The sequence below is a fragment of the Colobus angolensis genome, unplaced genomic scaffold (assembly GCF_000951035.1).
Source record: "Colobus angolensis palliatus isolate OR3802 unplaced genomic scaffold, Cang.pa_1.0 Scaffold41, whole genome shotgun sequence".
NCBI lineage: Eukaryota > Metazoa > Chordata > Mammalia > Primates > Cercopithecidae > Colobus > Colobus angolensis.
Window position 1 is genome coordinate 6,588,905 of NW_012117488.1, and position 27,900 is coordinate 6,616,804.

A 27,900-nucleotide genomic window follows, 5' to 3' on the forward strand; every position below is an offset into this window, starting at 1 on the left:
TGTCTATAGTGCTCTTCCCAGCTTTAGAGGAAGGTCTTTGCAAATGTTGTAGCAAATGTTTTCAAACCTCGAGGCATAAACTGCTCCACTGATGGGAAGACCAGTCTGCAAAGTAGCAGTTGTTTCTCTTTTTATTTTGGGAGGGGGCATGTATGTATAGTTGAAGAGATGGTACACTTTTATGGGGAAGTAAGCTGCCTTCTCATTTTCATAGACTTTCTTTCTCTGTCCTTCTCTCTTTCCTTCTTTTTCTCCCTCCCTCCCTTTCCTGTTCCTTAAGGGACTAAACTGAATGCCTAGCTGAAAGTTGTATATACTCTTCTTTAGCAATTCAGAAGGGGGTTTCATTCAACTAGCAATAAATACTTAATGAGTCCTTACTATGCACCAGGCATTTTGCTATGCCCTAGAGGCACAGTGGCCCTCAGGAAAGCTTACAGCCTGGTGGGGGAAACAGAAAAACAAGTAAATGAAATAAAAGTAACTACTGATTGTGATATGTGGTAAGGAAGAGTGTCTCTAGCTGCAAGCTCTGGGGGGGGCGGGGGGGAGGGGGGTGAGCCAGAGGAGCCCTGGGAGCATCTGCAGGGATGAGGGAAAGGCAGGAGAGGAGCATGGAGTTTGGTCTGCAAGGATGAGGTCATTGATGACTTTGTCATGATATGGTCAGAAGTGTGGGTTTAAAAATACTGGCTTTTCATTTTTATTTTGTTCTTTGGGCTTCTATCTGCTTTGAGAAAAGCATTTTAGGGGCTCTCCTGGAGGAAACAGAGACCTTGAGTGCCAGTGCTAGTGAGGGTTTAGTCATAACTTACAGGTATAGAAATGAAGATGGTATGGTTTAATTCTCGAACCTCTGGTTTGAGTGTGTGATCTTCTTGGGCAGACTTGGCTTGTGTTCAGAGACAGGCAGGTGCATGTGGATTTGATCACCCACATATCCGCTCTCCAAGCTCTGCCAGTGAACTTTTTGGTTTTCTTAATGTGTTCACCCTAACAAGTACTTGGCATATATCACTTATAAATTGTAAATGATTTAAATGATTGATTTAAATTTCATAAGGTAGAAGATTGAGGGCATTTGGACATCTTAAGTTCAGCCTGCAGTCTTGGAGCAATCTTTGTTCTTTCTAAAAGCATTGTATGTAGCTCTTGAAACAAATAGAAAAATAATTTCTAGCCTAACAAAAACTAGAATTTCATACCCAAAGAACTAAATTGAAGGAAATGCTTTTAAATTCAATTCAGAATAATAAATTAGATCATTGTGTTCTTTCAAAGATTAGTTAATTTTGATTTTTATTCCTAGGACTGTTTGTCTGTTTTGCTCTAGGATTTCTCTGAACCAGATATCTGATATCCTGTATTTAGTAAAACTTCACATATTAGCCTTTTCAATCGTATTTGTTTCATTAATAACAGAAAGTTGTGAAGAAATCCTGTGATGTGATCATTTTCATTGGTATAATTCTCTTTGTTGCCTTAATTTATGTCTTTATTGTGAGTTCCTTAGCCTCTAATTGTACTTGTGTTTGTTTTTTACAATTTTGACTTAAAATCTTCGTACTAGAGGACTGACAGATTTATATAGCACCATTCCAATACTGGGGTATTCTGAATTTGATTATAAACTTACCTGTACTGTTGAGTTTTATGCTTTCACATGTTTTCATGATAATAATTATTGTTTGTTTCCAGTTTTAGTGCTCCCTCAAGCATTTCTTGAAAGGCTGGTCTAGTGGTGAAAATTCCCTCAACTTTTGCTTGTCTGGGGAGGTCTTTATTTCTTCTTCACTTCTGAAGGATGGCTTTGCTGGATATAGTATTCTTGACTGACAGGTTTGTTTTTTTTTGTTTTTTCTTAAACCCTTTGAATATATCATCTCATTCTCTCCTGGCCTGATGCTTTTCTCTTGGAGCTTTTTTTTTTGAGACAGAGTCTCGCTCTGCCATCCAGTCTGGAGTGCAGTGGCACCATCTCCGCTCACTGCAAGCTCTGCCTCCTGGGTTCACGCTATTCTCCTGCCTCAGCCATGCCCGGCTAATTTTTTTGTATTTTTAGTAGAGACGAGGTTTCACCATGTTGGCCAGGATGGCCTCCATCTCCTGACCTCGTGATCTGCCCGCCTCGGCCTCCCGAAGTGCTGGAATTACAGGCATGAGCCACCACGCCCAGCCTACTTGCAGCTTTTAGCATTGTCTCTGTCTTTGACTTTTGACAGATTGATTATAATGGGCCTTGGAGAGAATCTTTTTGGGGTGAATCTAATTGGGGATCTTTGAGCTTCCTAGATCTGGATGTTCATATCTCTCCCAAGACTTCAGAAGTTTTCAACTGGGTTATTTGAAAAGACCCGTCTTCAAGTTCAGAAATTCTTTTTATTTTATTTATTTATTTGTTCTGAGACAGAGTCTCAATCTGTTGCCCAGGCTGAAGTGCAGTGGTGTGATCTCAGCTCACTGCAACCTCTGCCTCCTAGATTCAAGTGATTCTCCTGCCTCAGCCTCCCCAGTAGCTGGGATTACAGGTGCCTGGAACCGCACCCAGCTAATTTTGTATTTTCTGTTAGAGATGCTGTTTCACCATGTTGGCCAGGCTGGTCTCAAACTCCTGACCTCAAATGATCCACCTGCCTTGGCCTTCCAAAGTGCTGGGATTACAGGCTTGGCCACTGCACCCGGCCAGAAATTCATTCTTCTTTGCTCGATGTAGTCTGTTGTTGAAGTTCTCAATTGTAATTTTTTTATTTCACTCATTGAGTTATTCAGCTCCAAGATGTTTGTTTGGTTCTTCTTTATGCTATGTCTCTCTGTTGAATTTCTCAATCAAATCATAAATTATTTTCCTGGTTTCATTGAATTGCTTGTATTCTCTTATATCTCACTTAGCTTTCTTAAGATCATTATTTTGAATTTTTCAGGCATTTTCTTTGGGTCCTGCTACTTGAGAATTATTATATTCCTTTGGGTGTCCTGTTTTCTTGCCTTTTCATGTTTCTTGTGTCCCTACATTATTATCTATGCATCTAGTGAAATAGTTACTTTTTCCAATTTTATGGAATAGCTTTCATAGGGATAGACTTTTCCCTGTAGATGGGCCCTAGAGTGTTGGTTGACTACAGTGCATTGGCTTTGGTTCTGGGCAGACTCAGTAGTGTGGTGTCCATGCAGTTTGTTCAGTGGTGCTCCTTGTCAGTGATGTCTGTGATTGGCTCAGTGGCCTAGGCTGAGGGAGTTTTTAACAGCAATGGCACGGTTTTGCTGGAGGCAGGGATGCCAGATTGGTTGTCGGGCTGGACATGTGCATACATAATAAGCAGCAGGCTGTGTGGCAGGCTCTTCAACTGGGTAGGGACAATTGCTGCCCAGCTGGCTGTCAGGTCAGGTGTGCATGGTTGTGGTGGGCCAGTAGGCTGTGAGGCAAGCTCTTTAGAGAAGTGAGGTCACTGCTGAACCGGCTGTCAGGCCTGTTTGGGTGTAGAGAGATAGCCAACTGCGTGGCCCAAGTGTGCACAAGCACAGCACACCAGCCAGCTGTTTGGTAGCTTCCTGCTGCGCAGTTCTGCCTGTTCCCAGGGTCAGGGGCAGGAACAGGTGCTGCATGGATTCAGATGTCAGGGTCTCAGATGTTCCATCAGGTCTAGGCTCTGGGCAGCCAGGGTCATGGTGTTGCAGGCACCTGTGTAAACATGGTGGAATAATGGCAGGACTTCAGGAATGGAGAGAGACAATGAGTACTGGCCCCCAGGGCAGAACACACTCTGTTAGCCGATCTGGTCTCTAAATGGTGTCATGCCATAGCAGCTTAGGTCACAGAAGTGAAGAGTGCGCACAATGTGTGCTTCCACTCTGGGGCAACATGGCTGCATGAACTCCCAGCACCTCTCCAAACTGGATTCAAAGCCTGTGAGGACTGGAGGGCTCTCCTGTAGCAATGACTGCTGGCATTCTGTGGCCGTAATGAGGACCACTGGAGTCTCTAGCCTAACGTTTTCCTATCCAAAGAGATCCCCCTGGCTCTAAGCTGATCCTAGCTGGGGAGACAGTATGGCAGAGGCAGGGTGCCTTGCTCCCCTTTCTATGTTGCTATCCTGGGCTTTCATGCTCCACAGGATTTTGCTGCTACTCTGGTGCTCTCCAGTGTACTTCTTCAGTGATTTCAGTCAAAATATAGTTGTTTATTCATTATTTTGATCCCTTTGTGTGTGTGTGAGTGTGTGTCTGTCTGTCTGTGTGTGATGGGGGCGGGGGTGCAGGAAATGAATGTCAAGTAATTCTAGTCAGCCATTTTGCTGGCTTGTGTAATTCTCTTTGGATCAGCACAGTATTTGGATGCCAGTGATTTTTTTTTTTTAGGCAGAGTTGATCTAACATGTTATACTTTCTTCTGTGTTGTAATCTCTCTATACATTTGTGTCTCCAGATTATCTTTGACAATAAAGCTCACAGTGGCAAAATCAAAATCTATTTTGACAGTGATGCCAAAATTGAAGAATGTAAAGACTTGAACATATTTGGATCTAGTAAGTATGCTATATACTTGCCCATGGGGATTATAGATGATTTTTAACACTTTATTTTGGGGCTTGGGTATTTAAATGGTTTGTTTGCATGGTAATAGGAAGAAAACCACGTCTTGAGCATTATATTCTGTAAAGAATATCCCAAAGCCTTGTATTTTTGTTTAATTCAGCAAATGTTTACTATACACCTCTTAGAAGAGGTAGCATGACTTAGTGGTTAGGAGCTTAGCTCTGGAGCCAGATTGCCTTGGTTTCAGTTCCAGTTCTGTTTACTGTGCCTGTGATCTTGGACAAATTACTTAACCTGTCTGTCTCAGTATCTTTCTATGTAACATGAGAGTAATAGTATAGGTTGAGCATCCCAAATCGGAAAAATCTGAAATCACAATCTTCTGAAATTTGAGACATTTGAGCACTGACATGACCAAAGCTCAAAGGAAATGCTTATTGGAGCATTTTGGATTCTGAATTTTTGGATTTGGGATGCTCAACCTGTAAGTATAAGGCAAGTATTCGAAAATCAAAAGACATCTGAAATACTTTTGGTCCCAAATCATTCTGAATAGGGCATACTCAGCCTAAACTTACCTTCTAGGATATTGAATATTAAATGAATTAGTATATAAAGCAAAGTACTAAACACAAGAGTTGGCACATATTAATTGCTAGGCATTATGGGAAAAGGAAGAAAATGCCTTAGTGAGGGAGACTGACATGCTTATAAAATCTGTGATGTGTTATGGAGAGAAATAAGGGTATACATACAAAAAGCATGAGGAGAAAAAAAACAAAGGTTAAGTTTGAGTGGGGCAGAGTGGGAAAAGAAATGATTCTTGGAGAAGATATGCTTTGATCTGAGCCTTGGACAGTGGGGAAGGATCAGGGCCTCCAGAGCCCAGAGAGCAACTGATGCAAATGCTGAGTCATTTACTCAGCCATCGCTCAGAAAACATCGCTTAATCCACATGTTTAAAATGGGCTACTGCTGAGCATGGAGTCTCACACCTGTAATCCCAGCACTTTGGGAGGCCTAGGCGGATAGATCACTTGATGTCAGGAGTTCGAGATCAGCCTAGTCAACATGACAAAACCCTGTCACTACTAAAAATACAGAAATTAGCCAGGCATGGTGGCACACGCACCTGTAATCCCAGCTACTTGGGAGGCTAAGGCAGGAGAATTGCTTGAACCTGAGAGGCAGAGGCTGCAGTGAGCCGAGGTCACACCACTGCACTCCAGCCTGGGCAACAGAGTGAGACTTTGTCTCAAAAATAAGTAAAATAAATTTAAAAAATTAAAATAAAATAAAATATAATGGGCTACCTGTGGAACCTGTTCTGTTTGCTCAGTAGAGAATTGGGATGATGTTAATGATGGATGCTCAGTACTTTTTATTTTGCAAATTTTGTTTAAATGACTTTCCTTTTGACCAGGTTATCAGAATGAAAGAAAATGTAAAATACCTGTGGCTCTTGTTTTAGAGTTGTTTTAAATTATATTTGATTTGTGGCCTGCTGCTTTTCAGATGTATGATATGTCCTGATGATTTGAAGTTTTGGTTTCAATAATTTCACCGACTGACTTAAGCCTCCGATTATAGTTTTGGTTTCTGTTAAAAAGTGGTTACCATTCCCCAGCATACACCACTCTCTTACAGACACACAGAGATCAAGGGCGTATTTTCTAATTAGGTCCAAGTATAGGTTGCAGTGTTCTGTGAAAAGAAACTAACCTTTGTCAAATATGTGATTTGGAACATCATTATAAAGATCAAAATGATGGAAATTTCCAAACGAGGCAGTCAAATGCATTTCCAGAACAGTGAGTTTTTCACTTCTGCCTATAGCCCTCCTTGCAACATTAGGGGTTTTCCTAGATTGTGCTTAGAAGAGAGTATCTCTAGCCCCCTCCTGTGGCCAATGAGGAGAAACACAAGCCTCCTAGACCACTGGGTAAAAGCTCTTTAAGATTTACATATTCTTCTAGAGCTGTGTCTTAAGAAATCAGGTTCTATCACTAGGAGAATGTGAATTTAAAATAAGATGATGTGATGTGAAAGCCTTAAAAAAATTATGTTTGGAAACCATCTTAGGAAATGGACTTTTCCCCCTATATGAAGCTGTCTGGTGGATTGAGATTGCCTTGGCTCTGGGGGAAGTGGACAAGGACAAGGGCGACATCTGGTGGGACACTTACACTATTTCTAAAAGTTCAGAGGCTCATTCACACCCACACGCTTACCCCCAGGCTCCTCTCTCCTTTGTCATTACCCATATTGAAGCAAATGCAGGTGAATGTCCATTTTCACATACAAACCTCGTGCTGCCTTTTGTGACCCCCAAGTCCCCTCTCTAAATGTGCCATGTCTTCATTTAACTTGGTTTCATAAACACAGGAATTTGGAGATGAGGGGCTTGGGGAGGAATTAGCGAGATTCCTCTTTGGCGGGATTCCCCAATGATGGGTGATACAGATTGTGTTTTTTTTTGAGACAGCATCTTGCTCTGTCACCCAGGCTGGAGTGCAGTGGCACAATCTCGTCTCACTGCAACCTCCACCTCCTGGGTTCAAGCGATTCTTCTGCCTCAGCCTCCCAAGTAGCTGGGACTACAAGCACACACCACAACACCCGACTATTTTTTGTATTTTTAGTAGAGATGGAGTTTCATCATATTGGCCAGGCTGGTCTTGAACTCCTGACCTTGTGACCCGCCCACCTCGGCCTCCCAAAGCACTGGGATTACAGGCGTGAGCCACCACGCCCGGCCAAGATGTTAATAAAATACATATCTTTAGCATACCAAACTAGTCTTCTCAGTAATTCAAAGAAAAACAGAATCCTATACTGGATTCTGTTAGGAGGACTGGTTTCTGTTTCTAAGCCTGCTTGTTTTCCCATCTGTAAACAAAGTCCAATACAAGCTGTCTTGGAGATTTGTGTTCTAGTTATATATCAGAAAGGAAAGTACTAGATGCTGTCCTTACATTTCATAAGATTTTCAGTTTTATCTTCCCAAGAGCTTCCTATGTTTCCTCTGCTCCATTCCATGGATCCAAGGGAAAAAAAAAATCTTGCATTATGCTAGAGCTAAGTTGTTTTCTTACCTACCCATTAGATGATACCTCAAGATAACTTTCTTGAGTATAAATGGCTAAAGGTAAATGTAAGTGCTAGGCACTAGGCACTATTCTAACAAGCACTTCACATAGACAGTTCTACCTGGTTCTCATGACAGCCTCAGGAATGGGTACACTTGCCCTCCCCATTTTGAAGGTGGCACATCTGAAGCTTAGTAAGATGAAATCATTTGCTCAGAGAGTTGCATTTACCAGCTGGCTGTGTGCTCGCCACCCACTGTAGGAGCTGCTTTGCCCTCAGACACTCATGCCAGTATCACTCACATCTTTGCATTATTAAGTCCATAGACAGTCTGGCATTTCTCTTCAACGCTGTCTCTGCAGAGGTTTCTGTGGAGGACTCTGACCGCAGTCTCTCCTCTGAAGGTCACCTGTCCCTGGTTTTATTTGCTTCTCCTCTGGCCTTTCTGCTTCATCCCATTCCTGAGCTCATCTCCTTTTCTAATTCTCGAACGTCGCTCCCAATCCCTGACCACTGTCCTTCCCAGTGGTCTCTCTGAGGGGCCATCACTCCCATGGCTTTAACTGCCACTGAATAGTCCTCTCTTGTCATGAATATCCAGAGTAAACTCGGTTTACCCAAGACAGGGAACCAAGAATCATTCTTGGTTGTCCTTCTTCCTTATTCCCCAAGTTCAGTTAGAGACCAGGCCATGACTCTCTCCATCTCTTACGATTCTGTGCCCTCTTTCGCTCTGCCTCAGCTTAGCTCAGACCATCATAAGTTCTAACTTAGATTATTCAGTGGTCTTATGTTCTGCTCAATTCTCTTCATTTATTTGTAAGCATCCTGAAGCATTATACTAGCCACAGGTGCTGTATTCAACACTACTGTCTTAGTCTGTTTTCTGTTACTTATAACAGAATGCCTGAAACTGGCTAATTTATAAAGAAAAGAAATGCATTCTTTCAGTTCTGGAACCTGAGAAGTCCAAAGTCGGAGGACCACTTCTGGTGAGGACCTTCTTGCTGGTTGGGAGTCTCAGTGGAGTCCCAAGGCAGTACAGGGCATCACATGGTGAGGAGGGGGAACATACTAGCTCAAGTCTCTCTTCCTCTTCTTATAAAGCCACCAGAGCCATTCCCTTGATAACCCATTAATCTATGAGTAGATTAATCCATTTATGAGGGCAGAGACCTCATGACCCAATCACCTCTTAAAGGCCCGCCCTCTCAATCCCGTCACATTGGGGATTAAATTTCAACATGAGTTTTGGAGGAGACAGATAATTCAAACCATAGCAACTACCTATGGGCCCTGCTTTACAGAGCCTGTCACTTGATGAGGAAGATGGACACTGAATCATAAAATAAGTAACCGCTGTAAGTGTTTGCTATTGTTATTTACCTTGGCTGTTTCATGGGCTCTTTGTATATGAACTTGCATAATTTTCACATTTTCTTTCCCAATTTTCATAATGTTCTTTCCCATTCTACACTGTCTCTGTGCTCTGTGCTGTGCTGCCTCTGCAGATGTAATGAAGGTCAGTGTTTGTTGTGCAGAGGAAAGTCAAGGAGCTCTGGGTGTGTGTAGTAACCAAAAACCATGAAAGTATATAGGAGGGGGCTAATAGAGATGAGAATTTAAGGAATTATTTTCTGAGATGGGAGATTTTTCATTTGGAACTTGAGGCTGAAAATAAATAAGCTGAGCTGTGTGTGTGGGAGAAGTGCTGTTCCAGGCAGATGGATCAGCATGTGCAAAGTCCCTGAGGTGAGAGCAGGAAAGAAGGAAGACCAGTGTGACTGCAGGGTGGAGAAGGCGGGGGGCAGGCAGGAGAGAGCCGGGCTGGGATCGGAGACACTACTGTGAAGTCTGAGAGAAACTAAGGTTAGATTCATCTCCTTCCCGTACATTCTTCTTGCTGCTGTGTGCTCCAAACCAAAAATCTGATTACCACTCCCCTCCTTGCTTCTGTTCCAAGAAGCAATTTTCTCTCCATATGGAGAAGGCTTATAAGATTGGCACTATGTCCTGGGAAAGTGCACAGTGAGGTTGAGAAGCAGAAGTGGGGATTCTCAGTGGTGGTGTTTTAATTTGTTTGATCTCTTATTAATGGTGAACTTGATGTCTCTGCTTTTATGTGAAAGAACTCAGAGTATGTCAGCAGTTTTGCCTTTTTTTGAATGGAGCCCAAATGGATCACTTTCCATTGAATTCTATTCTACAGTAAATATTTATATATAAATTTGAGTGCATTTATTAGCAGCTCACTTTTTTTTTTTGAGACGGAGTCTTGCTCTGTCACCCAGGCTGGAATGCAGTGGTGCGATCTCAGCTCACTGCAAACTCTGACTCCCATGTTCATGCCATTCTCCTGCCTTAGCCTCCTGAGTAGCTGGGACTACATGCACCCACCACCATGCCTGGCTAATTTTTTTTGTATTTTTAGTAGAGACGGAGTTTCACTGTGTTAGCCGGGATGGTCTTGATCTCCTGACCTCATGATCAACCCACCTTGGCCTCCCAAAGTGCTGGGATTACAGGCGTGAGCCACCGCGCCTGGCCCAGCTCACATGTTTTTAAATGTATAGCTTTATATCAGGGAATGTTTTGCCTTATATATGTACTTCTGAATGAATGCAGTGTGATTTGTTTCTGATATTTACCATTTTGTTTTAACAATAGACAAAACATTTATTGTTTGAACTTCTTTTCACACTGCCATTTTGTTTGGAAATTATTCTCTGGTAAGGTGTGTTTAACATTTGAATTCTGTTTTTATTCCTCAGCTCAGAAAAACGCTCAGTATGTCCTGGTGTTTGATGCATTTGTCATTGTGATTTGCTTGGCATCTCTTATTCTGTGTACAAGATCCATTGTTCTTGCTCTAAGGTTACGGAAGGTAAGAGCGTGTTCACATTCTCTTCCTGACCTCTTGGCCTGCACCCTCAGTTTGCTCAAGCAGTGGACCACCGATGTTGTGCCACCTGCCTTTTCTGGAGACCTTTGACTAAATTAGATTCCTCTGAGTAGTTGCCCCCTGTGAGGCATTCATCAGCCTGAGGTGTAGGAAGTGAGTAAAGGCTCTGAGTATGTCAGGTGGGATCAGATAATTATCCTGCTTAAAACTGAGCTGATATGTACAGACGCACAGTGGTGAACTCTCAGGCTTTTGAATGTTTCCAGAATAACGAGGCCCTCTTCAATTCAGGAGTGATCTGAAGAACAGAGTAATAGCATGTGTGGGTTTCATCTTTTGTCTTCAAATCAGAGTTCATTTTGACAGGGAGGCATGGTAAATGGATTATAATGAAGCATAAAATACTTTATTCTGTTTTTCAAATAGTTTTAAAATTCTCCCTTGAGTTTCATTTTGCCTTTTTACCCTCAGGGCTCTTATGAATATATACTTCTGCTCCCCACATATCTTATTCTGGCTGTGGCATGTGTACAAATGCACACTGGGGTCGGGGAAATCGGAAGTCCAAAGAGTACCATTTGTGGAGCAGGGACGTAGTCTGCATTTGATTTTGCCTAATCCTGACCTTTGTCAATGTCCTTTGTAAATATCCACCTCTCTTACATGCTCCCCGATCTCCTTGATATTCTGAATGCCAAGTTAAGGTCCTATCCCTGCCAAGGTGAGGGGGCTCATATTCGAGCATGCACTCCGGAGCTGGCCTGCCTGGACACGGATCCTGGCTTAGCCTCTCGGTGCCTCAGTTCCCTTCTCTGGGTGATAGACCTGCTAGTACCTGGTTCATTGGGTTGTCACTGGAATGGATGTGTTGGTAATATGAAAAGTATTTGGAACGTACTGTATGTTAGCTATGACAAGAGCCTGCTGGAGTTACCATGTACGTATTTCATATTTGAGGTAACTTCACAGACAATTGAATGCTTACTCAGATTACGGGGGAAAGTGTGTGCTATAACCTCCACTTTCGAGGTGGATCTGGCAAGTTGGAAAGGCAATGCCATGTCCTTTTACAGGCCTTCTCCTTCCAGAGGGCAGTGTGGTTTGTAAGAAACACTTCTTTAATGTTTGCCTTAGAGATTTCTAAATTTCTTCCTGGAGAAGTACAAGCGTCCTGTGTGTGACACCGACCAGTGGAAGTTCATCAACGGCTGGTATGTCCTGGTGATTATCAGCGACCTAATGACAATTACTGGCTCCATATTAAAAATGGAAATCAAAGTAAAGGTGAGGGAAGCCCATTTAAAGTCTCTGTTCTTCATCTTCTCCTGGACGGCTACAGGCATCTTAAGACATATGATCCTTTGGAGACAACTTTGATTCTCGTGTCTTCCCTTTTCTCACACCGGCACAAGTGAGGCCTCCCCTGGCTTGGTTCCTCGTGAAGGGAAAGTAAGGAAGCTGATGTTCCATGGAACGAAACTTGGCAACAGCTCCAGAATAGTGACAAAGCTTGAGAAGATTGATTATTTGGGCCTCATTTTTCTTTTTAAGTTGTAAAAGGAGCAGCTTATCCATAAACCAGTCCCTTCCCTGAACCTGCATGTCAAGAGCTTGTGGGGAGGATCTGTGACCATTGGGTGCTCTGACGGATGGGGTGAGGGCAGGAATGTCAGACTGCCTGCTAAAGCCTGACCCTTTGTATAACTTAGTTGATTTGATCTCCTACCTAAGCCTCAGCTCCTCCTTCACCACACTGTTCTCCCATCCACTCTCTGCTGTTGGTCAGAGGTCCTGCCAGCCATACCTCCTAACCCTGACACGCCTACTCCTCCCCCATCCTGGCTCCCTCTGGCTTTCTTCAGGCTTTTTCTTCTCTGGCCAACTGTGACAGCAGTCTCCTCACCAGCTTTCCCATCTTCTGCTTCATACCTCTGAGATCCATTCACACAGCTGTCAGAGGGACTTTTCTGAAAGTGTCTATCATCTGGCTGTTACCATCCTTTCTACCTCTTGGGGCCCACTTCGGGATGAAGCAGCTTCCCTTGGCAGCATGGCCTCTGGGGTCATCATCATCCAGCTCTGCCTCTTGCTCCTGCCCCTGCTCTGACCCTGCCCCTCTAGGATGTCTTGTCAGCTTTGTACCTTTGTTCAGCCTTTGTCCACTTATCTGTGGCGCTTCCTCCCAGCCTGTCCTGCAGGCCTGTCTTTGCTCTGGGGTCGAGTCTGTGGTATCCCTCTGTGATGAGCTAGGCGTTGTGTCTTTCACTGCATTTAGCATATTGTACGAGAATCATATTTGTGTGTTTGTCTTTTCAACTAGCCCTAGAATTTCCTGAGAGCTGGAGCTGTGTTAGCAAATCATGTGGGAGTTTTCTTTCAAAAGCGGCTGAATTGTATTGTTTGGTACTTAACAAACACCATTAATTTATATCCTCGAATGCCTAGGTCAGTGATAAATGCAATTTCTATTTGAGAATATTATTTGGAAAAAAATTTAGTTCAACCTAAATGTAATTTCTATTTGAGAGTATTATTTGGAAAAAAAATTAGTTCAACCTAAATGTAATTTCTATTTGAGAGTATTATTTGGAAAAAAAATTAGTTCAACCAATTGAAATACTAAAAGAAAACGAGAAACACATTTGGAATTATATCTGTTTTTCTTTTTTTCTTTAAAAAAACCTCTTACTATCACCTATAGGAAAGCAGATAGTTCCTTTTTTATTAATTGGTTTAATGTAAGGTTAATAAGCTAAGTGGAGTCAAATATTTTACTCATTTCTCTCTCTCTCTCTTTTTTCATTCCTTAGAATCTCACAAACTATGATCTGTGCAGCATTTTGCTTGGGACCTCTACGCTCTTGGTTTGGGTTGGAGTCATCAGATACCTGGGTTATTTCCAGGCGTATAATGTAAGGATGTGGCACTGGGTAGTGCCACTGCAGTTGAGACTCATTTATTCTTTGGGTTCTAATAGCTGCGTTTTCATTTCACCCATTCTGTTCATTCTTTTTTTCAGGTGCTAATTTTAACAATGCAGGCCTCACTGCCAAAAGTTCTTCGGTTTTGTGCTTGTGCTGGTATGATTTATCTGGGTTACACATTCTGTGGCTGGATTGTCTTAGGACCATACCATGACAAGGTGTGTAGCACACATTCCTCCTTCTGAACATGGGGCACATGGGACCCTTGAACATGGGTTTCTAGCATTTACTTGCTTCCTAGTCTTCTCTAGCACGTACCCTTGACATCAGTAAGCATGTATCTTTGTATCCGTTTTCTTTTTCTTTTTTTCCTTTTCAGGATATAGAAGTGACTACAGGATGTTGAAACAAGAACTGTACAAGACTAGAAAGCATGTATTATAGTTGTCTGGGACTGGCTTACGGGGTCACATGGTTACCCAGTGCTCATCAAATAGGAAATGTTTGGACATGAGATCACTATATTAAAAATGAAAATTAAGTGAGGAAAATTATTATAAATAATTTCCAATTTAAAGTATTATGTTTTTCGTCCAAGTTAATTGAGAAGAATGAAGATGGGCAGAGACTGCCTAAAACGACCATAGTAGGTTTATGATAGAAATGGTGACACGTCTTGTCTCTGCAGATGGTTTTGATTATAGCATCATCTTTGTGCCTTATTAAAGATCAGTATCTGAATTCCAAACTATTACCAAACTTCAGTGAGCATTATAATCTCAGGGACATCAAAGTTGTGCTAAGATGTTTTTGTTATAAAATCATGCATTTGATTGGTAGATGCATCAGGAAATGAAACTAGGTAAGCCTTGTTTTTAACCCAAAAAAGTAAAAGGAGTTATTTTGTCTTATGGCTTTTCCTCCATTGGGCCTGTGGCAGTTGGAACAACAGAAACAACAAAAATAGCAGCAGCCAACACTTACTGCTTGTGTGTTAGACACTCTGCTGAGCATTTCGGTGCTCTTTCTTATTTACTCCCCACAACAACCCAGGTACTGTTAGCCTCACTTAGGTGCTCTGCAAGGAGAAAAGAGGTTAAAAATGGTAAGTATTCCTTCCAAGTTTGTATACCAGTTCAGCCTTAAGTTTTGACCTTGTTAGTTGCATTAACCAGAAAACGTGATCAAATCTGGTTTACAAACTGTTATACATGAATCTTAAACCTCTGTGCTGTCCTACCAGAATAACACCGAGTAACCTGGCACACTCAGACTTTCTCCTTTTTAGGTGTCACATTTAATATGTCTAGAGAGAATTACTGTTTTTCCTATTTGAGATAATATATAATTAACAAAGTGACAACCTCTGGGTTGGTAGTAAATCTTGATAATATTGCTCTTCAAATTCTCTGTCACTACTTAAAGGTGACTCATGAGAAAAAATTATTCTTTGATATGATCTCTCTGATTTGGAGAACTTACTGTCTTAGAGCCTGGAAAAATGTATTTTTTTCCTTGCTTTATGCTCTGAAAGCTTTTCCACATCTCTGTCACTAGAGGGCAGTGTTGCACTGTGTGGAATAAATACTGTGCCTGAGGATTCAGCTTTAATTCACTGACCCCAAAGTCACTGGACAAGTGGTCCCATCTCTTTTGCACCCCACCCCCGTCTCCCCTACCTTATTATTCTGGAAGGTGCTCAGATAAGGTTGCTTGAATTTTACTAGATGGCTACCATTCTCAACTGCTGTCTGTTAGGCATGGTGCCCAAGATTCTTTTCTCCCTTGCTGTGTTAACCCTTCCCTCCCCTTCTCTGTGAAGAAATCCGATTGTCCTTTTACAGAGAATAGGCACCTTCATATATTAAATAATATTCCTGAGATTACCCAGCTAGAAAGTGGCAGAGATAGGATTCAAACCCAGGTCAGCCTGACTCCAGTACCTGTGCTTTGACTCATACCCTGTAGGGCTTTTCTTGGTGTTATCTAAAACGCATCATTGCAAGAGAGCATATAGTCTGACAAGAAACAGTCTTGTACTTGGAGATCAACCGTGAGAGGACAGCCATGTAATCGGTCTCATTCTCTCAATGGTGTCAAGGTCACCTCATGGAAAATGAGGTTATTTGTTTTGTGAGCCTGACTGCATTTCCATATGTTCAGTTTGTCCTTTCAAAGGATCCAGGTGAAACTGGGATGCTCTGAGCCAGCACTGTCCAAGAAAAATACAATTTGGGCTACAAATGAGAGCCTTGCCTATACTGTAAAATTTTCTAGTAGCCACATTAAGAAATACAAACCAGATGAAATTAATTTTAATTATGTATTTTAAGCCTAATATACCCAAAATATTACTTCAGCGTGTATTCAGTATAAAATATTGAAATATTTTACATTCCTTCATACTAGTCTTTTTGATGTGGTGGATATTTTATCCACACAGCACATCTCAATTTGGACTAGCTACCTGTTGGATGCTGGCTATTCACACATTCCTGGTGACTACCATTATGGACACTGCAGCTCTAGACTTATGTCTTTCACTTAATATCAGCTTTCCCTTTATACCCCTGGAGGAGGGGAGGGATAAGGGATGTCTGTAGGGTTGCCCACAGGTTATGGCATCTCTCACCAGGCTGATATATTGGGGAAATGCACAGCTGAGTTAATTCACTGTTGTACAAGTCAATTGGGGAAGAGAACATCAGTCTGCTTTTGGAAGTTTGTCCTTTCTTCTCCATATTGCTGCCTCTTTGAATCTGAAGTTAGAATATTTTATTGCCCCTTGCATCCTTTCCCCCAAATTAATCCAAGCTGTCAGCAAGTTCAGGTTCTGCCAGTATCTGAATCAGAGGACTTTCAGGTTACCCAAAGCCTTGAAAAGCTAAGCATTCGAAGCGGGCATTTTTGTAGGATTTTTAGAATCACAGCAGCCTTGATTGTGAAAGCTAATTCTTTCTTTAAAACAAAACAACTGAAAAGGAGACATCAGGAAAACCATTTGACTGATAGCTGGGGTCCCATAACACTTCAGCTTCCTGTCTTCCTGTTAGGCATCTGATTTCAGGGGCTCAATGGAAAGGGAGTCAAGATGCAAAAAGTATCCTGCTGATGTGTGTTCCCGGCACTAATGGACTTTGGCGCCGTGCCCTTTCAAAATGCCTGGGCACAGAGGGCGAGAGACTGTTGATGTTCTTCCAAACCTCATCTTGAATTATTAAACATTACTCTAATGTGGCTTTTACATTTCCAGAGGACTTTTTTTTTTTTTTTCTGTGAGGAATAAATCATAACCTTGTGTTGTCCCCGTTTTACAAATGAGAAGACCAAGGCTTGAAAAGTTATTGGACTTTGCTGATGCCATGGGTCAAAGTTCAGCAGACTCTGCATTACATTTTCCTCCTTCCAAGGCCTCTGGTTTTAGCCACGTACCTCTCAGCTAAAACATTTTGCCTAAAGTTTGCATGAGATTCTTGGCACCAGCTCTTAAAGCAAATATTTATGTTGTTCTCTGACACAAACCATTGCAGGTTGTGGTTTCATTGAAATGAAAGGTTTCTGGCCCAACTGCAAACTTATCATTTGTGAAATGAATGGTTGGGTTCTCACTGTGGGGCCAGAGAACCTATGGGGACTCTTTATGGAAATACCCATTTAATATGTATTAAATGTCTACTGTGCACCCAACATTGCTAGGTTCTTACAGACCAAGTTCTTGGAGGGGAGGAACTATGGTTTTTTCCTCTTTACATTCCCAGTGTCCAGCATAGCACATAGACCATGAGAGGTGCCCAGAAAGGTTGCTGAATGAACAAGAAGCAGAGAGAGAGTAGTACCTGCTTTCCAGGGGCTTATGATTGCTCAAGATCCAAAGGAATGCCCTACAAATGTGGTCCTTCTAGACTGGAAGCACATTAGGACCTTGAGTATTTTTAAGCTCACTTCTACTATGAATTTGGCCACTGAAACAGACTCTGGTTCACAGCCACCTCTTGTACAAAATGGCAGGGTGTTACCAAACACCTAAAATTGACTGGGTCTCTGTTTTAACTCTTTGGTGTGTTAAAATAATTCTCATGTTCACAAGAGGAGGGGGAGGTAAAATGGTTATGAATAATGTTAATGTTGAGACAGAGATTGTATGTAGCCTGATAAGTGACTAAACAGAAAATTAAAAAACAAATGTGACATATACTGACCAACTAGCTATTTGCAGTTGAAACCTGAAGCGTGGACAGTTGTGCTTGGACTCAGAGGTTCTTGAAACTAGAGAAAGGAATTGACTAGATTCCAAAATAAACTGAGAAATATGAATTATTAATGGTGCTATCAGAGTTGTAACTGACATCTATAGAAACCAACTTTAATGTCAATGTTTTCAGCTTTAACTTCAATGTTTTAAGGCTAGTGTTGGGTTTGGAGAATATTTACTCTGGCAACTGCCTGTTTTACTGTTAAATAATCTACATATTGTTAAGTGATCTGTTCATTTGGATATTTCTTCTAGGTCTTTTTGGAGAAGGACTTTAGTTCGTCAGAGTTTTTGCTGATGCAGCAAAGCCATGGGTGGGATCCTTGTTTGGGGTGCATTTGTAGACCTTCCCCCTTAGCCACCAACTTTACCTTGCCTGGTGCAGCCATGTGGCTGGAAAGTAAGGCATGGTGTTTGTATCTAGTTGGAGTGTGTGTGTAAAAACAATTAGAAGACCATAGTTCATTCTGTGATTCTTACCGATACGGAGTGCAGAGAAAGGACTAGAGCTGCCAGGGCACTCAGTCTTGAAGTACACTCTGAAATAACCCTTGAACGTTGGTTTAATTGGACGCAGAGAAGAGAAAGAAGAACATAGCAGGTGAGGAGAATAAATTCCATGAGGGAAAAATGTAGGGATGGGCCTGGTGTTGGAAGAGAAGATAAGCACAGCATGTTAATACTGTCAAGAAGGAGATGTAATGAGACCGCATGAAGGAGGAACTTATCACAGCCTTCTTGGTTTAGATTTTTATTTTGCATCCAAACTTTGTATAATCTCACAAGGGAGAAATGACCTGAAAGCCTTCTTCTTAAAGTACAGGTTTTACTGCAGCTTTGACTGGGGAGGGTGAAGAGATTGGAGTAAAAGAGACTTCCTTGGAAGTTTCTGTAATAATTCAGAAATTCGTGTTGACATCACAGTAGAGTAGAAAGGGTGAATCGGACAAACATGATAGGAACAGACAGGCCTTAGAAGACTGAAAATGGGGAAGAGTAATCAGTTCAACACAGAGTTTTAAGGACTTAATTATTTCAGAGTAAATGTTTCTTTGGTAGGAGATTGGAATCACTGACAGAAATAGGGCAATTTAGAAAAAAAGCTCATTTTTTCTGGTTAGGGTGGTAGAAAGTTTTGTTTTGTTGGCATTTTCAAGGAATGGTCTGTTGTATAACAAATGCCAGCTGGGCACAGTGGCTCATGCCTATAATCCAAGCACTTTGGGAGGCTGTGTGGGCGGATCACCTGAGGCCAGGAGTTCGAGACCAGCCTGGCCAACATGGTGAACTACCATCTCTACAAAAAATACAAAAATTAGCCGGGCTTGGTGGCAGGCACCTGTAATCCCATCTATTTGGGAGGCTGAGGCATGAGAATTGCTTGAACACTGGAGGCAGAGGTTGCAGTGAACTGGGATTGCAACTGCCTTCCAGCCTAGGTGGCAGAGTAAGACTGTGTCACAAACAAACAAACAAACAAACAAACAAAACCTACAAATACTGTCTAAGTGTAGAAAACATAAGAAGATGCTTATGTTAATCAGGAGAAAAACCAGGATCTAAACTTGTTAGATCCTGGTTTTAGATATATAAAAATTACACAGGGAAAAACTGTCGGAATTGTTAAGAGATTAACTTTGAGAGTATGGAGGGGTGTGTGTGTGTGTGTGTTTTAAAGAGACATGGTCTTGCTCTGTTCCCCAGGCTGTAGTGCAGTGGCAGAACCTTGGCTCACTGCACCCTGAACCTCTGGACTCAAGAGATTCTCCCACCCCAGCCTCCTGAATAGCTGGGACTACAGGTGCACCACCATGCCCCGATAATTTTTGTATTTTTTGTAGAGATGGGGTCTTGTAATCTTTCCCAGACTGGACTCAAACTCCTGGGCTCAAGTGATCCTCCAATCTTGGCCTCCCAAAGTGCTGGGATTATAGGCATGAACCACTGTACCTGGCCCAGAGGGGGTTTTTGAATAATGTTTTCCTACTTCTCATGGTGTTCTAGCATCTTAATATAAGTAAGTTACCACTATTACGAATGACAAAAACAATGTTAACAAAACAAGGTAACTAGATACCCTCTGCTTTTTAGAATACTCTATTTCAGAAACTAATTTTTATCTCCCCCTACAGTTTGAAAATCTGAACACAGTTGCTGAGTGTTTGTTTTCTCTGGTCAACGGTGATGACATGTTTGCAACCTTTGCCCAAATCCAGCAGAAGAGCATCTTGGTGTGGCTGTTCAGTCGTCTGTATTTATATTCCTTCATCAGCCTTTTCATATATATGATTCTCAGCCTTTTTATTGCACTTATTACAGATTCTTATGACACCATTAAGGTAAGTAATTATCAATATTTGCAGCCAAAAAAATCACTGCAAATTCTGTATAGATTATAGGAAAATACCACATTTTAAAAACTTAAAATATTACAGTTCAGATTTTGAGGTTTTGTGGACAAACTTTTTAGACACTGGAGATGAGTTTTAGGACATTGTCCCTGTTACCCACAGCAGGGTGGATTGGTTTGGAGGGGTGGTGGGAAAGCAAAGGGAAATGGGGTCAGGATGGGTTGAATGGGGTAAGTCAGGTAGTTGGGCTGCTGGTCTTAGCCCTGACGGATTATACCTGCCAGTGTGGCTGCCTGGAACTTAGGATTGAGTCATAAGTTTCAGGGATGAGAGGTGACCGGCATCCTGACAACTCTCAGATATTGCTACAAATCACACTGGATAATACAGCTACTGGCATGGTGCAGGCTTCCTTTAAATTATGAAAACTAATGCTTTTGTGACTGTTTAGCTTCCTACTTTCTTAAGCTACCTGATGGATTCTGTATCCTTTCAAACTGGGCCCATTTAACTGATTTGTGACTTGAAGGAAGTTCACTTCCTTGGGTGCTGGTACGTTCTTCACAGCAGATGGTCATGCTTAGAAAATCCTGCTTTCAGGGTCAGTGACTGAAAAACCAGGGGTGCCATGCCAGTGCCTTTGTCAGGGCTGTTTTCTGCTTAACCACTTTCTCAGAATAATGCAGAAGAAAGCCATTCCATTACCTTTTGAGCGTGTGGGCAGATAAGTAAATGTTCAGGTGGGGATGGTAGTTGGCTCTCACATCAGGGCTTGCATGGAGAAGGAAGAGGTGCACACTCCTGCCACAGAGGTTCATGTCTTTGCTGTGGCAGTGTCCCTGCATGGTGGGGGCCAAGCCTCAATGTTAAAGTGAGTTGTCTCATTAAGCATGAAGGGAGGGAGTCTTTGTGTCTGCTTGGAAAAAATCTGTCTTCTGTTCCACTAGGTGACCAACTTCCATAAAAGTAGAGGAAATAATGATTATTTCCCAAGCAGAGTCTACATTGCCGATGTGTGTGTGTAGTGGGAGGTCTTATCTAGTCTTGCTGTTAGCATTAAAGATTTAGACTTTTTTTTTTTTTTTTTTAAAGAGAGAGGGTCTTGCTCTGTTGGCCAAGCTGGAGGACAGTGGTATGATCCTACCTCATTATAGCCTCCAAGTCCTGGGCTCAGTCGATCCTCCTGCCTCAGCCTCCAGAGTAGCTGGGACTACAGGTGCACACCACCATGGCCAGATAATTTTTGTATTTTTTATAGAGATGGGTCTCACCATCTTGCCCAGGCTGGTCTCAAACTCCTGGGCTCAAGTGATCCTCCTTGGCCTCCCAAAGTGCTGGGATTACAGGCATGAGCCATCGTACCCAGACTAAACATTTGACTTTTGATTATTTCCTTCATTACCGTTTTTTTTTTTTTTTGACAAACCTCTCCCTGGCTCTCCTCTGCTTTCTTTCTGAAGTTTTTGTTTGGATTGTTCTCTGTTCCCACAGTGGCCCTGGCTTGGTATTCTGGGACTGACAGATTGATTCATCATTGTTAACATCAGTTCTTGGATCTGAGCTAGCAATGTGGGAGAGTTTTATTTTAGCAAAGGTGGACTTGGTTTGTTGACAAAAGAGCAATTTCTCATGCTTTATAAATAAGGTAACAACATTGTATACTTTCTAAAGAAATTCCAACAGAATGGGTTTCCTGAAACGGATTTGCAGGAATTCCTGAAGGAATGCAGTAGCAAAGAAGAGTATCAGAAAGAGTCCTCAGCCTTCCTGTCCTGCATCTGCTGTCGGAGGAGGTCAGTATCATGTTCATTCGCCATGTTCCTGAGATGGGCTGCTCTGTTGCCTTAAGAAAGAGCCCCTCCAAGACTACCATTACATTCAGAGATCAGCTTATCATGGGAAATAATTCACCTTTCTTTTCTTTCCTCCCACTGAAATTGGCTTTAGAAATGAATTATTTCTTCTAAAACAGGGTTATGTAGAAAGCTACATGACGTGATTGGAATCTCTTAGGAATACTATGAAACTCTTAAGAGAAGGCATAAATTATGTCCTTAAAGTCAAGAGGCTGAACTGTTAAGTGGACCAAGTAAGAGGTCAAAGCTCTTATTTTTAGAGGTGGAACTCTGGGAATGTCAGAGTCGTTTTCCCTTTTCACAGTATGTGGTACAAGCAACCTTTCTTGATCAGAGCAGGAAACCTCTTTGCGAGGAGGCCGTCCAAGTGCTTGCTTAGCAGTAAAACACCGGTAGCTCTTCCTTGCCCTGCTGTGCTTTGCCTGCTGTTCGTCAGGACGTGTAGGGAAATGCTCTAGACTTCAGTGGACAAAGCATATTACATAGTGATTTGTGGACTAGAATGGGGTCATGTGAAGACAAATTTTTTTTAATGTGCCTGTGTTTGCTTTCATCTGAAGTCAGGGGTGCCAGTTTGTAACTAAAAGTATACTCTACACATGTTTTTTCTTTTTGGAAGGACTCTCTAACCCAAATTCCTGAAGGAAGCTAGGAGAATATAATTGCTATTTAAAACCACAGGATGCATTTTTCTGTTAATCAATTCATACAGCATCTTGGGACTTACAATGATATGATTGAGCAGATCCAGAGAATGTCTGGTAAATAGAAAATGAGATCTGAGAAGAGTTGTTTTCAGAATCACACCTTTTTTTTCTCAGAGCATTAAATTGTCGCTATGAAAGCTGGGATAAAGGAAATTAATTTTCTTAATAGGCAGCTGCCTCCTAAGAGGCACCATGTATAAGGAAAGTCTCTCAAAATCTCTTTTTTACTATAAGGGGGAAAAACTTCATTGGAAAATGTAGTCATGAATTCTAAAAAGTAAATGATAGGTCTTTGGTGTTCGGACCTTGGTTTGTGCCACACAAAGTCCTGGGAGGTTGTTAAATGTTTCATCATGCAGCCCTATGGAACAAGTGAAAGATTTAAGGCGTGGACTCCAAGATGTTTGGGCAAGATTGGGTGTGAGTGGTGAGACGCAAGGAGCAACAGCAGCAGACTGTTTGCCCTAAGGTATGCTGAGGGTTGTTGAGAAGATGCATGGTGAGACGGAGGGTCTGCCCCTCATGAAGAGTGAAAGAATTTGAGGGAACAAGAGAATCTACCAAGGAGATCAATTGAAGAACTAGGATGATGAAAGTTTTGAAAAAGAGGATATCAAAAAATAAAGACAGGTAGCTGTAACTATGTTTGGCCAAACGGTGATCCCGAGTGAAGTCAGCTATAGCAATTTCAGTGGAATCATCAGACCAAAGCCTAGATCCCAGGGTGCTCTTATGGACCCTGCAGAGTGAATGAAGGGCCTAGGCCCTGATGGAAGGAAATGGATTGTAATGGGGCCTTGAGAACAAGTGATGGCTTTGACTCCATCTAAAATTAAGTATAGCTTGATGTGTTTAAAAGCTAGGAATGGGGCTGGTTACAGTGGCTCATGCCTGTAATGCCAGCACTTTGAGAGGCCAGGGCAGAAGGATCGCTTGAACCCAGGATTTTGAGACCAGCATGGGCAATGTAGTGAGACCCTGACTCTTAAAAAATAAAATAAAAGCTAGGAACAGGAGAATGGACTAAAATTGAGGAAGGCTGTGAATGGAGGCTAAAGATGAACATAAAGATTCAGCTCTGCAAAGATTGGTTTCTGTCTGGTGATACCATGACAGGTGATACCTGCTATCCCAATGCTGCTTCCTGCAGAGCATGGCTGTGGTCACTCTTCAACAAAGCAGTCCAACAACCAGCACACATTTGATTCTCCTTTGAGTTTTTGACAGAGCCTGTAGCCTGAGCATCAGAACACCTGGGTTTTCATTTTGGACACTGCCATTAACCAAGTGTGTCCTGTGACCTCTCCTAAACCTCTTGGATGGATCAGATGACCTCTGAAACCTCTTCCAGTTCTAAAGTGATGTGGTTCTTTGGAGAGAGATGCTTGGTTGAAGAGACGCAGAGTTAACCTTTACCTTCCTCTGTTGCAGTGAAGGAGGAAAATTGACTGTTCTAGTAATTGATAAGGCCTTGTTAGCGAAGGGACACAGAGGTTCTTTTTTTTTTTTTCCAGAAACAAACTAATATATTTATTGAGTAAAACATAAATGTGAATGTGACATATGTTTTTCTTTTTTAAAATTTTACTTTAAGTTCTGGGATACATGTGCTGAATGTGCAGGTTACATAGGTATACATGCGCCATGGTGGTTTGCTGCACCTATCAACCCATCATCTAGGTTTTCAGCTCTGCATACATTAGGTATTTGTCCTAATGCTTTCCCTCCCCTTTCCCCCCACCCCTCAACAGGTCCCAGTGTGCGATGTTCACCTCCCTGGGGGCATAGAAGTTCTTAAGAGACAGGTGACTCCTCACAGTGTTTCCAGAAGCATCTGCTCAAACCTCAAACAGTGGACATTGCCCTTCTTTATTTGTTTACTTATTTATTCTGAACGTTGGTAAATAATCAGAACACCTTGCCTGTCTTAATTTTTCATCCTCTTATATGTTTCACTCAACATGTCCATAATCTATGTGGGCCTAGAATATAGAGTATTCCTACTGCTCCTCAAAGATTTTAAATTATTCTGTCTTTTCTCTTTTCTTCGTTCCCTTTCTGTTATAGGAAAAGAAGTGATGATCACTTGATACCTATTAACTAAAGTTCTTCTGCTAAAGATGATTAAAGTTCAGGCATCCTTATCCAGCAGCTGGACAGAGGAACCCCAAATGACTTGGACCAGCAGTTCCAAAATGACTCTCTTATTTACTTGTAGAGTGGGAAAGAGGACTAATGGTTAGCCAGCTGGCCATGACTGAAATTCCAGCTTTACTTTTTATAAACTTGAATGATAAAGAATAGACCACAGGCTACTACTGGGAATTAGTGCAATTGAACAGTGATAATAAAATTCTCTATTAGTCTGTTAATTTATGACATGATCTCAGAATGGAAAAAGATCACATTTCAGAGTGTGCAAAATAGTCTTTAAAGCCATGTATTTAAATATGTGTGTTTATTGTCAAATAAGGGTTTGTTTTAAAGGTGATTCCTGGTTTGAAGACATTTGTTAATTCATGGTCTGTATAGAAATGAAGTTGGTCGCAGTACCAATCTAGAGAGTCCAAGCTGGAGAACTACTAAGCTATTTAAAGATCACCCTTGGCCTGGCACAGTGACTCACACCTGTAATCCCAGCACTTTGGGAGGCCTAGGCAGGCAGACCACTTGAGCTCAGGAACTTGAGACCAGCCTGCGCAACATGGCAAAAACCCATCTCTACAAAAAATACAAAAATTAGCTGGGCATGATGGCAGGCATCTGTAGTCCCAGCTACTTGGGAAGCTGAAGTGGGAGGATCACCTGAGCCCTGGAGGTAGAGGACGCCATGAGCCGTGATCATGCCATTACACTCCAGCCTGGGTAACAGACTGAGACCCTGTCTCAAAAAAAAAAAAAAAAGATCACCCTTAAATCAACAAAAAGACCTCATGCTCATGCAGTGGACATTTCTTGGCCTGTTTTCCTGTGGGTTTTTCTTCAGCATGATATGCAGCAACTGTTGGCATAGCCAGTGGGATGAATAAGAAATGGAATCATTTGTCTGCCTCGTCACTTGTGCTAATGGTCGGCTGTACACACATGACGTGTGGAAGTGACCTATATCTGTGGTCACTCATTTTAATAGTTGAACTCTGCTGTGTTGGTCGTTTACCTTTGTCTAGCAAAGAAATATGGTATATTTTCTCTAAATAAATTTATTTTTATCATTCCATATGGCACTCTTACTATTTTATGCATTGTCTCTAAACAACTACCTAGTGAAACATTCAGATCACATCTGTCTTAAGCACTTGGTCTCCAAAAGGGATTTCCCAATTGCTTAAAAGCAGTGAAGGACACACAGGGGCTAGGATATAGAAGTTATTCAATAAATATTTACGATGATAGCTTGAGAGATGAAGATCACTTCAGGCATAGACTTATTTCATACTTGAGCTATCTCAGTGGTCAACTATTTTAAAGTTACTGGTGAAGAGGAGAATTTGAATTAAGCAGGACCCACCCTCCTTCCAGGGCTCTTCCTCTTTCTCCTTGGCCTCAGTCGCCCTCCCCACAATCCCCTACCCAATTTTCCTTCTCATGTCACCTTCCCCCTCCTTGCTCTAACTCCATCTTCATATGCCTGCACCAAATCTAGGCAGGGAAAATCATGCAATTAATACCATTAAAGTTATTAAGAGAGTAGATGATTCATGTCTACACACAGGATACTTTGCTAAAATTATCATTTTAAACTTTCTTTTTTACAAAATATGTGAAGAGTTATGTTTGATTTTTAAACTAAGACACCATTAAACTGGTGGTTCTGGGGTCATTTGCCTGAATCAGAGACGTAATTTGACCACTTGTTAACTTCTGAGTATATTGTCATATACTTAGTTTTGTCTCTGAAAAGAATTGCTATTTTTTTTTCTTTTTATTTATTTATTTTTTTAGACAGATTCTTGCGCTGTTGCCATGCTGGAGTGCATGCCATGCTGGCATGTGCCACCACACCTGGCTAATTTTTGTATTTTTTTTAGTAGAGATGGGGTTTCACCATACTGGCCCGAATGGTCTTGATCTCCTGACCTTGTGATCCACCTGCCGTGGCCTGCCAAAGTGTTGGGATTACAGATGTGAGCCACCACGCCCGGCCCAAGAATTGCTATTAACATGGTGAAACCCCGTCTCTACTAAAAATACAAAAATTAGCTGGGTGTGATGGCAGGCGCTTGTATTCCCAGATACTCAGGAGGCTGAGGCAGGAAAATCGCTTGAATCCGGGAGGCGGAGGTTGCAGTGAGCCAAGATCCCGCCACTGCACTCTAGTCTGGGTGACAAAGCAAGACTCCGTCTCAGGAAAAAAGAAAAAAACCCTTTCACTTATTCTGCAGCTGTGACTGCTATTTGAATAGAAGATTAATGATGGGTTTTCATGCTCATATTATTCTTCTATTGGCTTTCATGTTTTCTTTTATTTCTTTTCCCTCCAGCTGGACAAAACAGTTATAGAAAGAAAAATGTTTTTCAGGGTTAGTTCACATCTATAGAAACATGGTTTTCTCCCTTTTTAATGTTAAACAAGTGTCACTTTACCAACTGTATTGTCTATTTGGATTTTATTGAACAATGTTGTCTCATAATTCTGCTAATAGATGCATCTGGGATAAATCATTTTCTCTCTTATCACAGGCCTCCACTTAGAGAGTTCCCTGTGAAAGTTAGGAGACACATTCTTTCTGCCTACTGGTTTCATTCTGGGATCTCCAACCCTTGAATTTAACTGCTTGGCTTGTGGTGACACAGTCAAAACCGTATGCAACATTTTAAAGCTTTTTCACTTGGGCTGGGAGTAGAGAGTGTGGGCATAAGAGCCATCTAGACAGACTTGAGTTAATATTCCAGGTTAACCTAACTTAAAGACCCTGAACAAGTTGCTTTCTTCCTCTAAGTGATGATAAACCTCAACCAAGACTGGCACTTAAGTCGCATAATTTATGCAGAACCTGGTATTGAATTCATTCCTGAGCTGTTATTTCCTTTTTATTCTCTACCATGTTTGCAATAGTTTCCATAGGACCATGGAATAATGCAGACACAACTTTGCTTCTGCAACCTGTCTGCCTCAGCTGTCCTCTTCCTACTGCTACCCAAGTCTCCTTGGATAGGTCACACCATGCATCGATTTCCTCATCCATAAAATGGGGGGATTATGAGGATTAAATGAGTCAAATGTAAAGTACATAGAATAGGGCGTGACTCCTAAATGCTCAGTGACTATTAGCTCTTCAAAAAAA

At 41.8% G+C, this 27,900-nt stretch overlaps 1 protein-coding gene across 2 annotated transcripts in view; it reads left to right on the forward strand.

The window, feature by feature from the left end:
• The window catches only part of MCOLN2 (mucolipin 2), a 73,138-nt gene extending 47,306 nt beyond the window's left edge, over positions 1-25,832 (forward strand). The window contains exons 7-14 of one of the 2 annotated variants that reach the window (XM_011956116.1): positions 4,424-4,523; positions 10,395-10,507; positions 11,660-11,809; positions 13,336-13,437; positions 13,545-13,667; positions 19,834-20,040; positions 21,724-21,845; positions 24,683-25,832. In XM_011956116.1, coding sequence (XP_011811506.1) covers positions 4,424-4,523; positions 10,395-10,507; positions 11,660-11,809; positions 13,336-13,437; positions 13,545-13,667; positions 19,834-20,040; positions 21,724-21,845; positions 24,683-24,719 — 954 coding nt within the window. In that variant the 3' untranslated portion in view covers positions 24,720-25,832. Of the gene's footprint in view, positions 1-4,423; positions 4,524-10,394; positions 10,508-11,659; positions 11,810-13,335; positions 13,438-13,544; positions 13,668-13,828; positions 13,963-19,833; positions 20,041-21,723; positions 21,846-24,682 lie in introns of those variants that run through there. The other variant, XM_011956117.1, reaches the window with a different exon arrangement.
• The last annotated feature ends 2,068 nt before the right edge of the window (positions 25,833-27,900 follow it).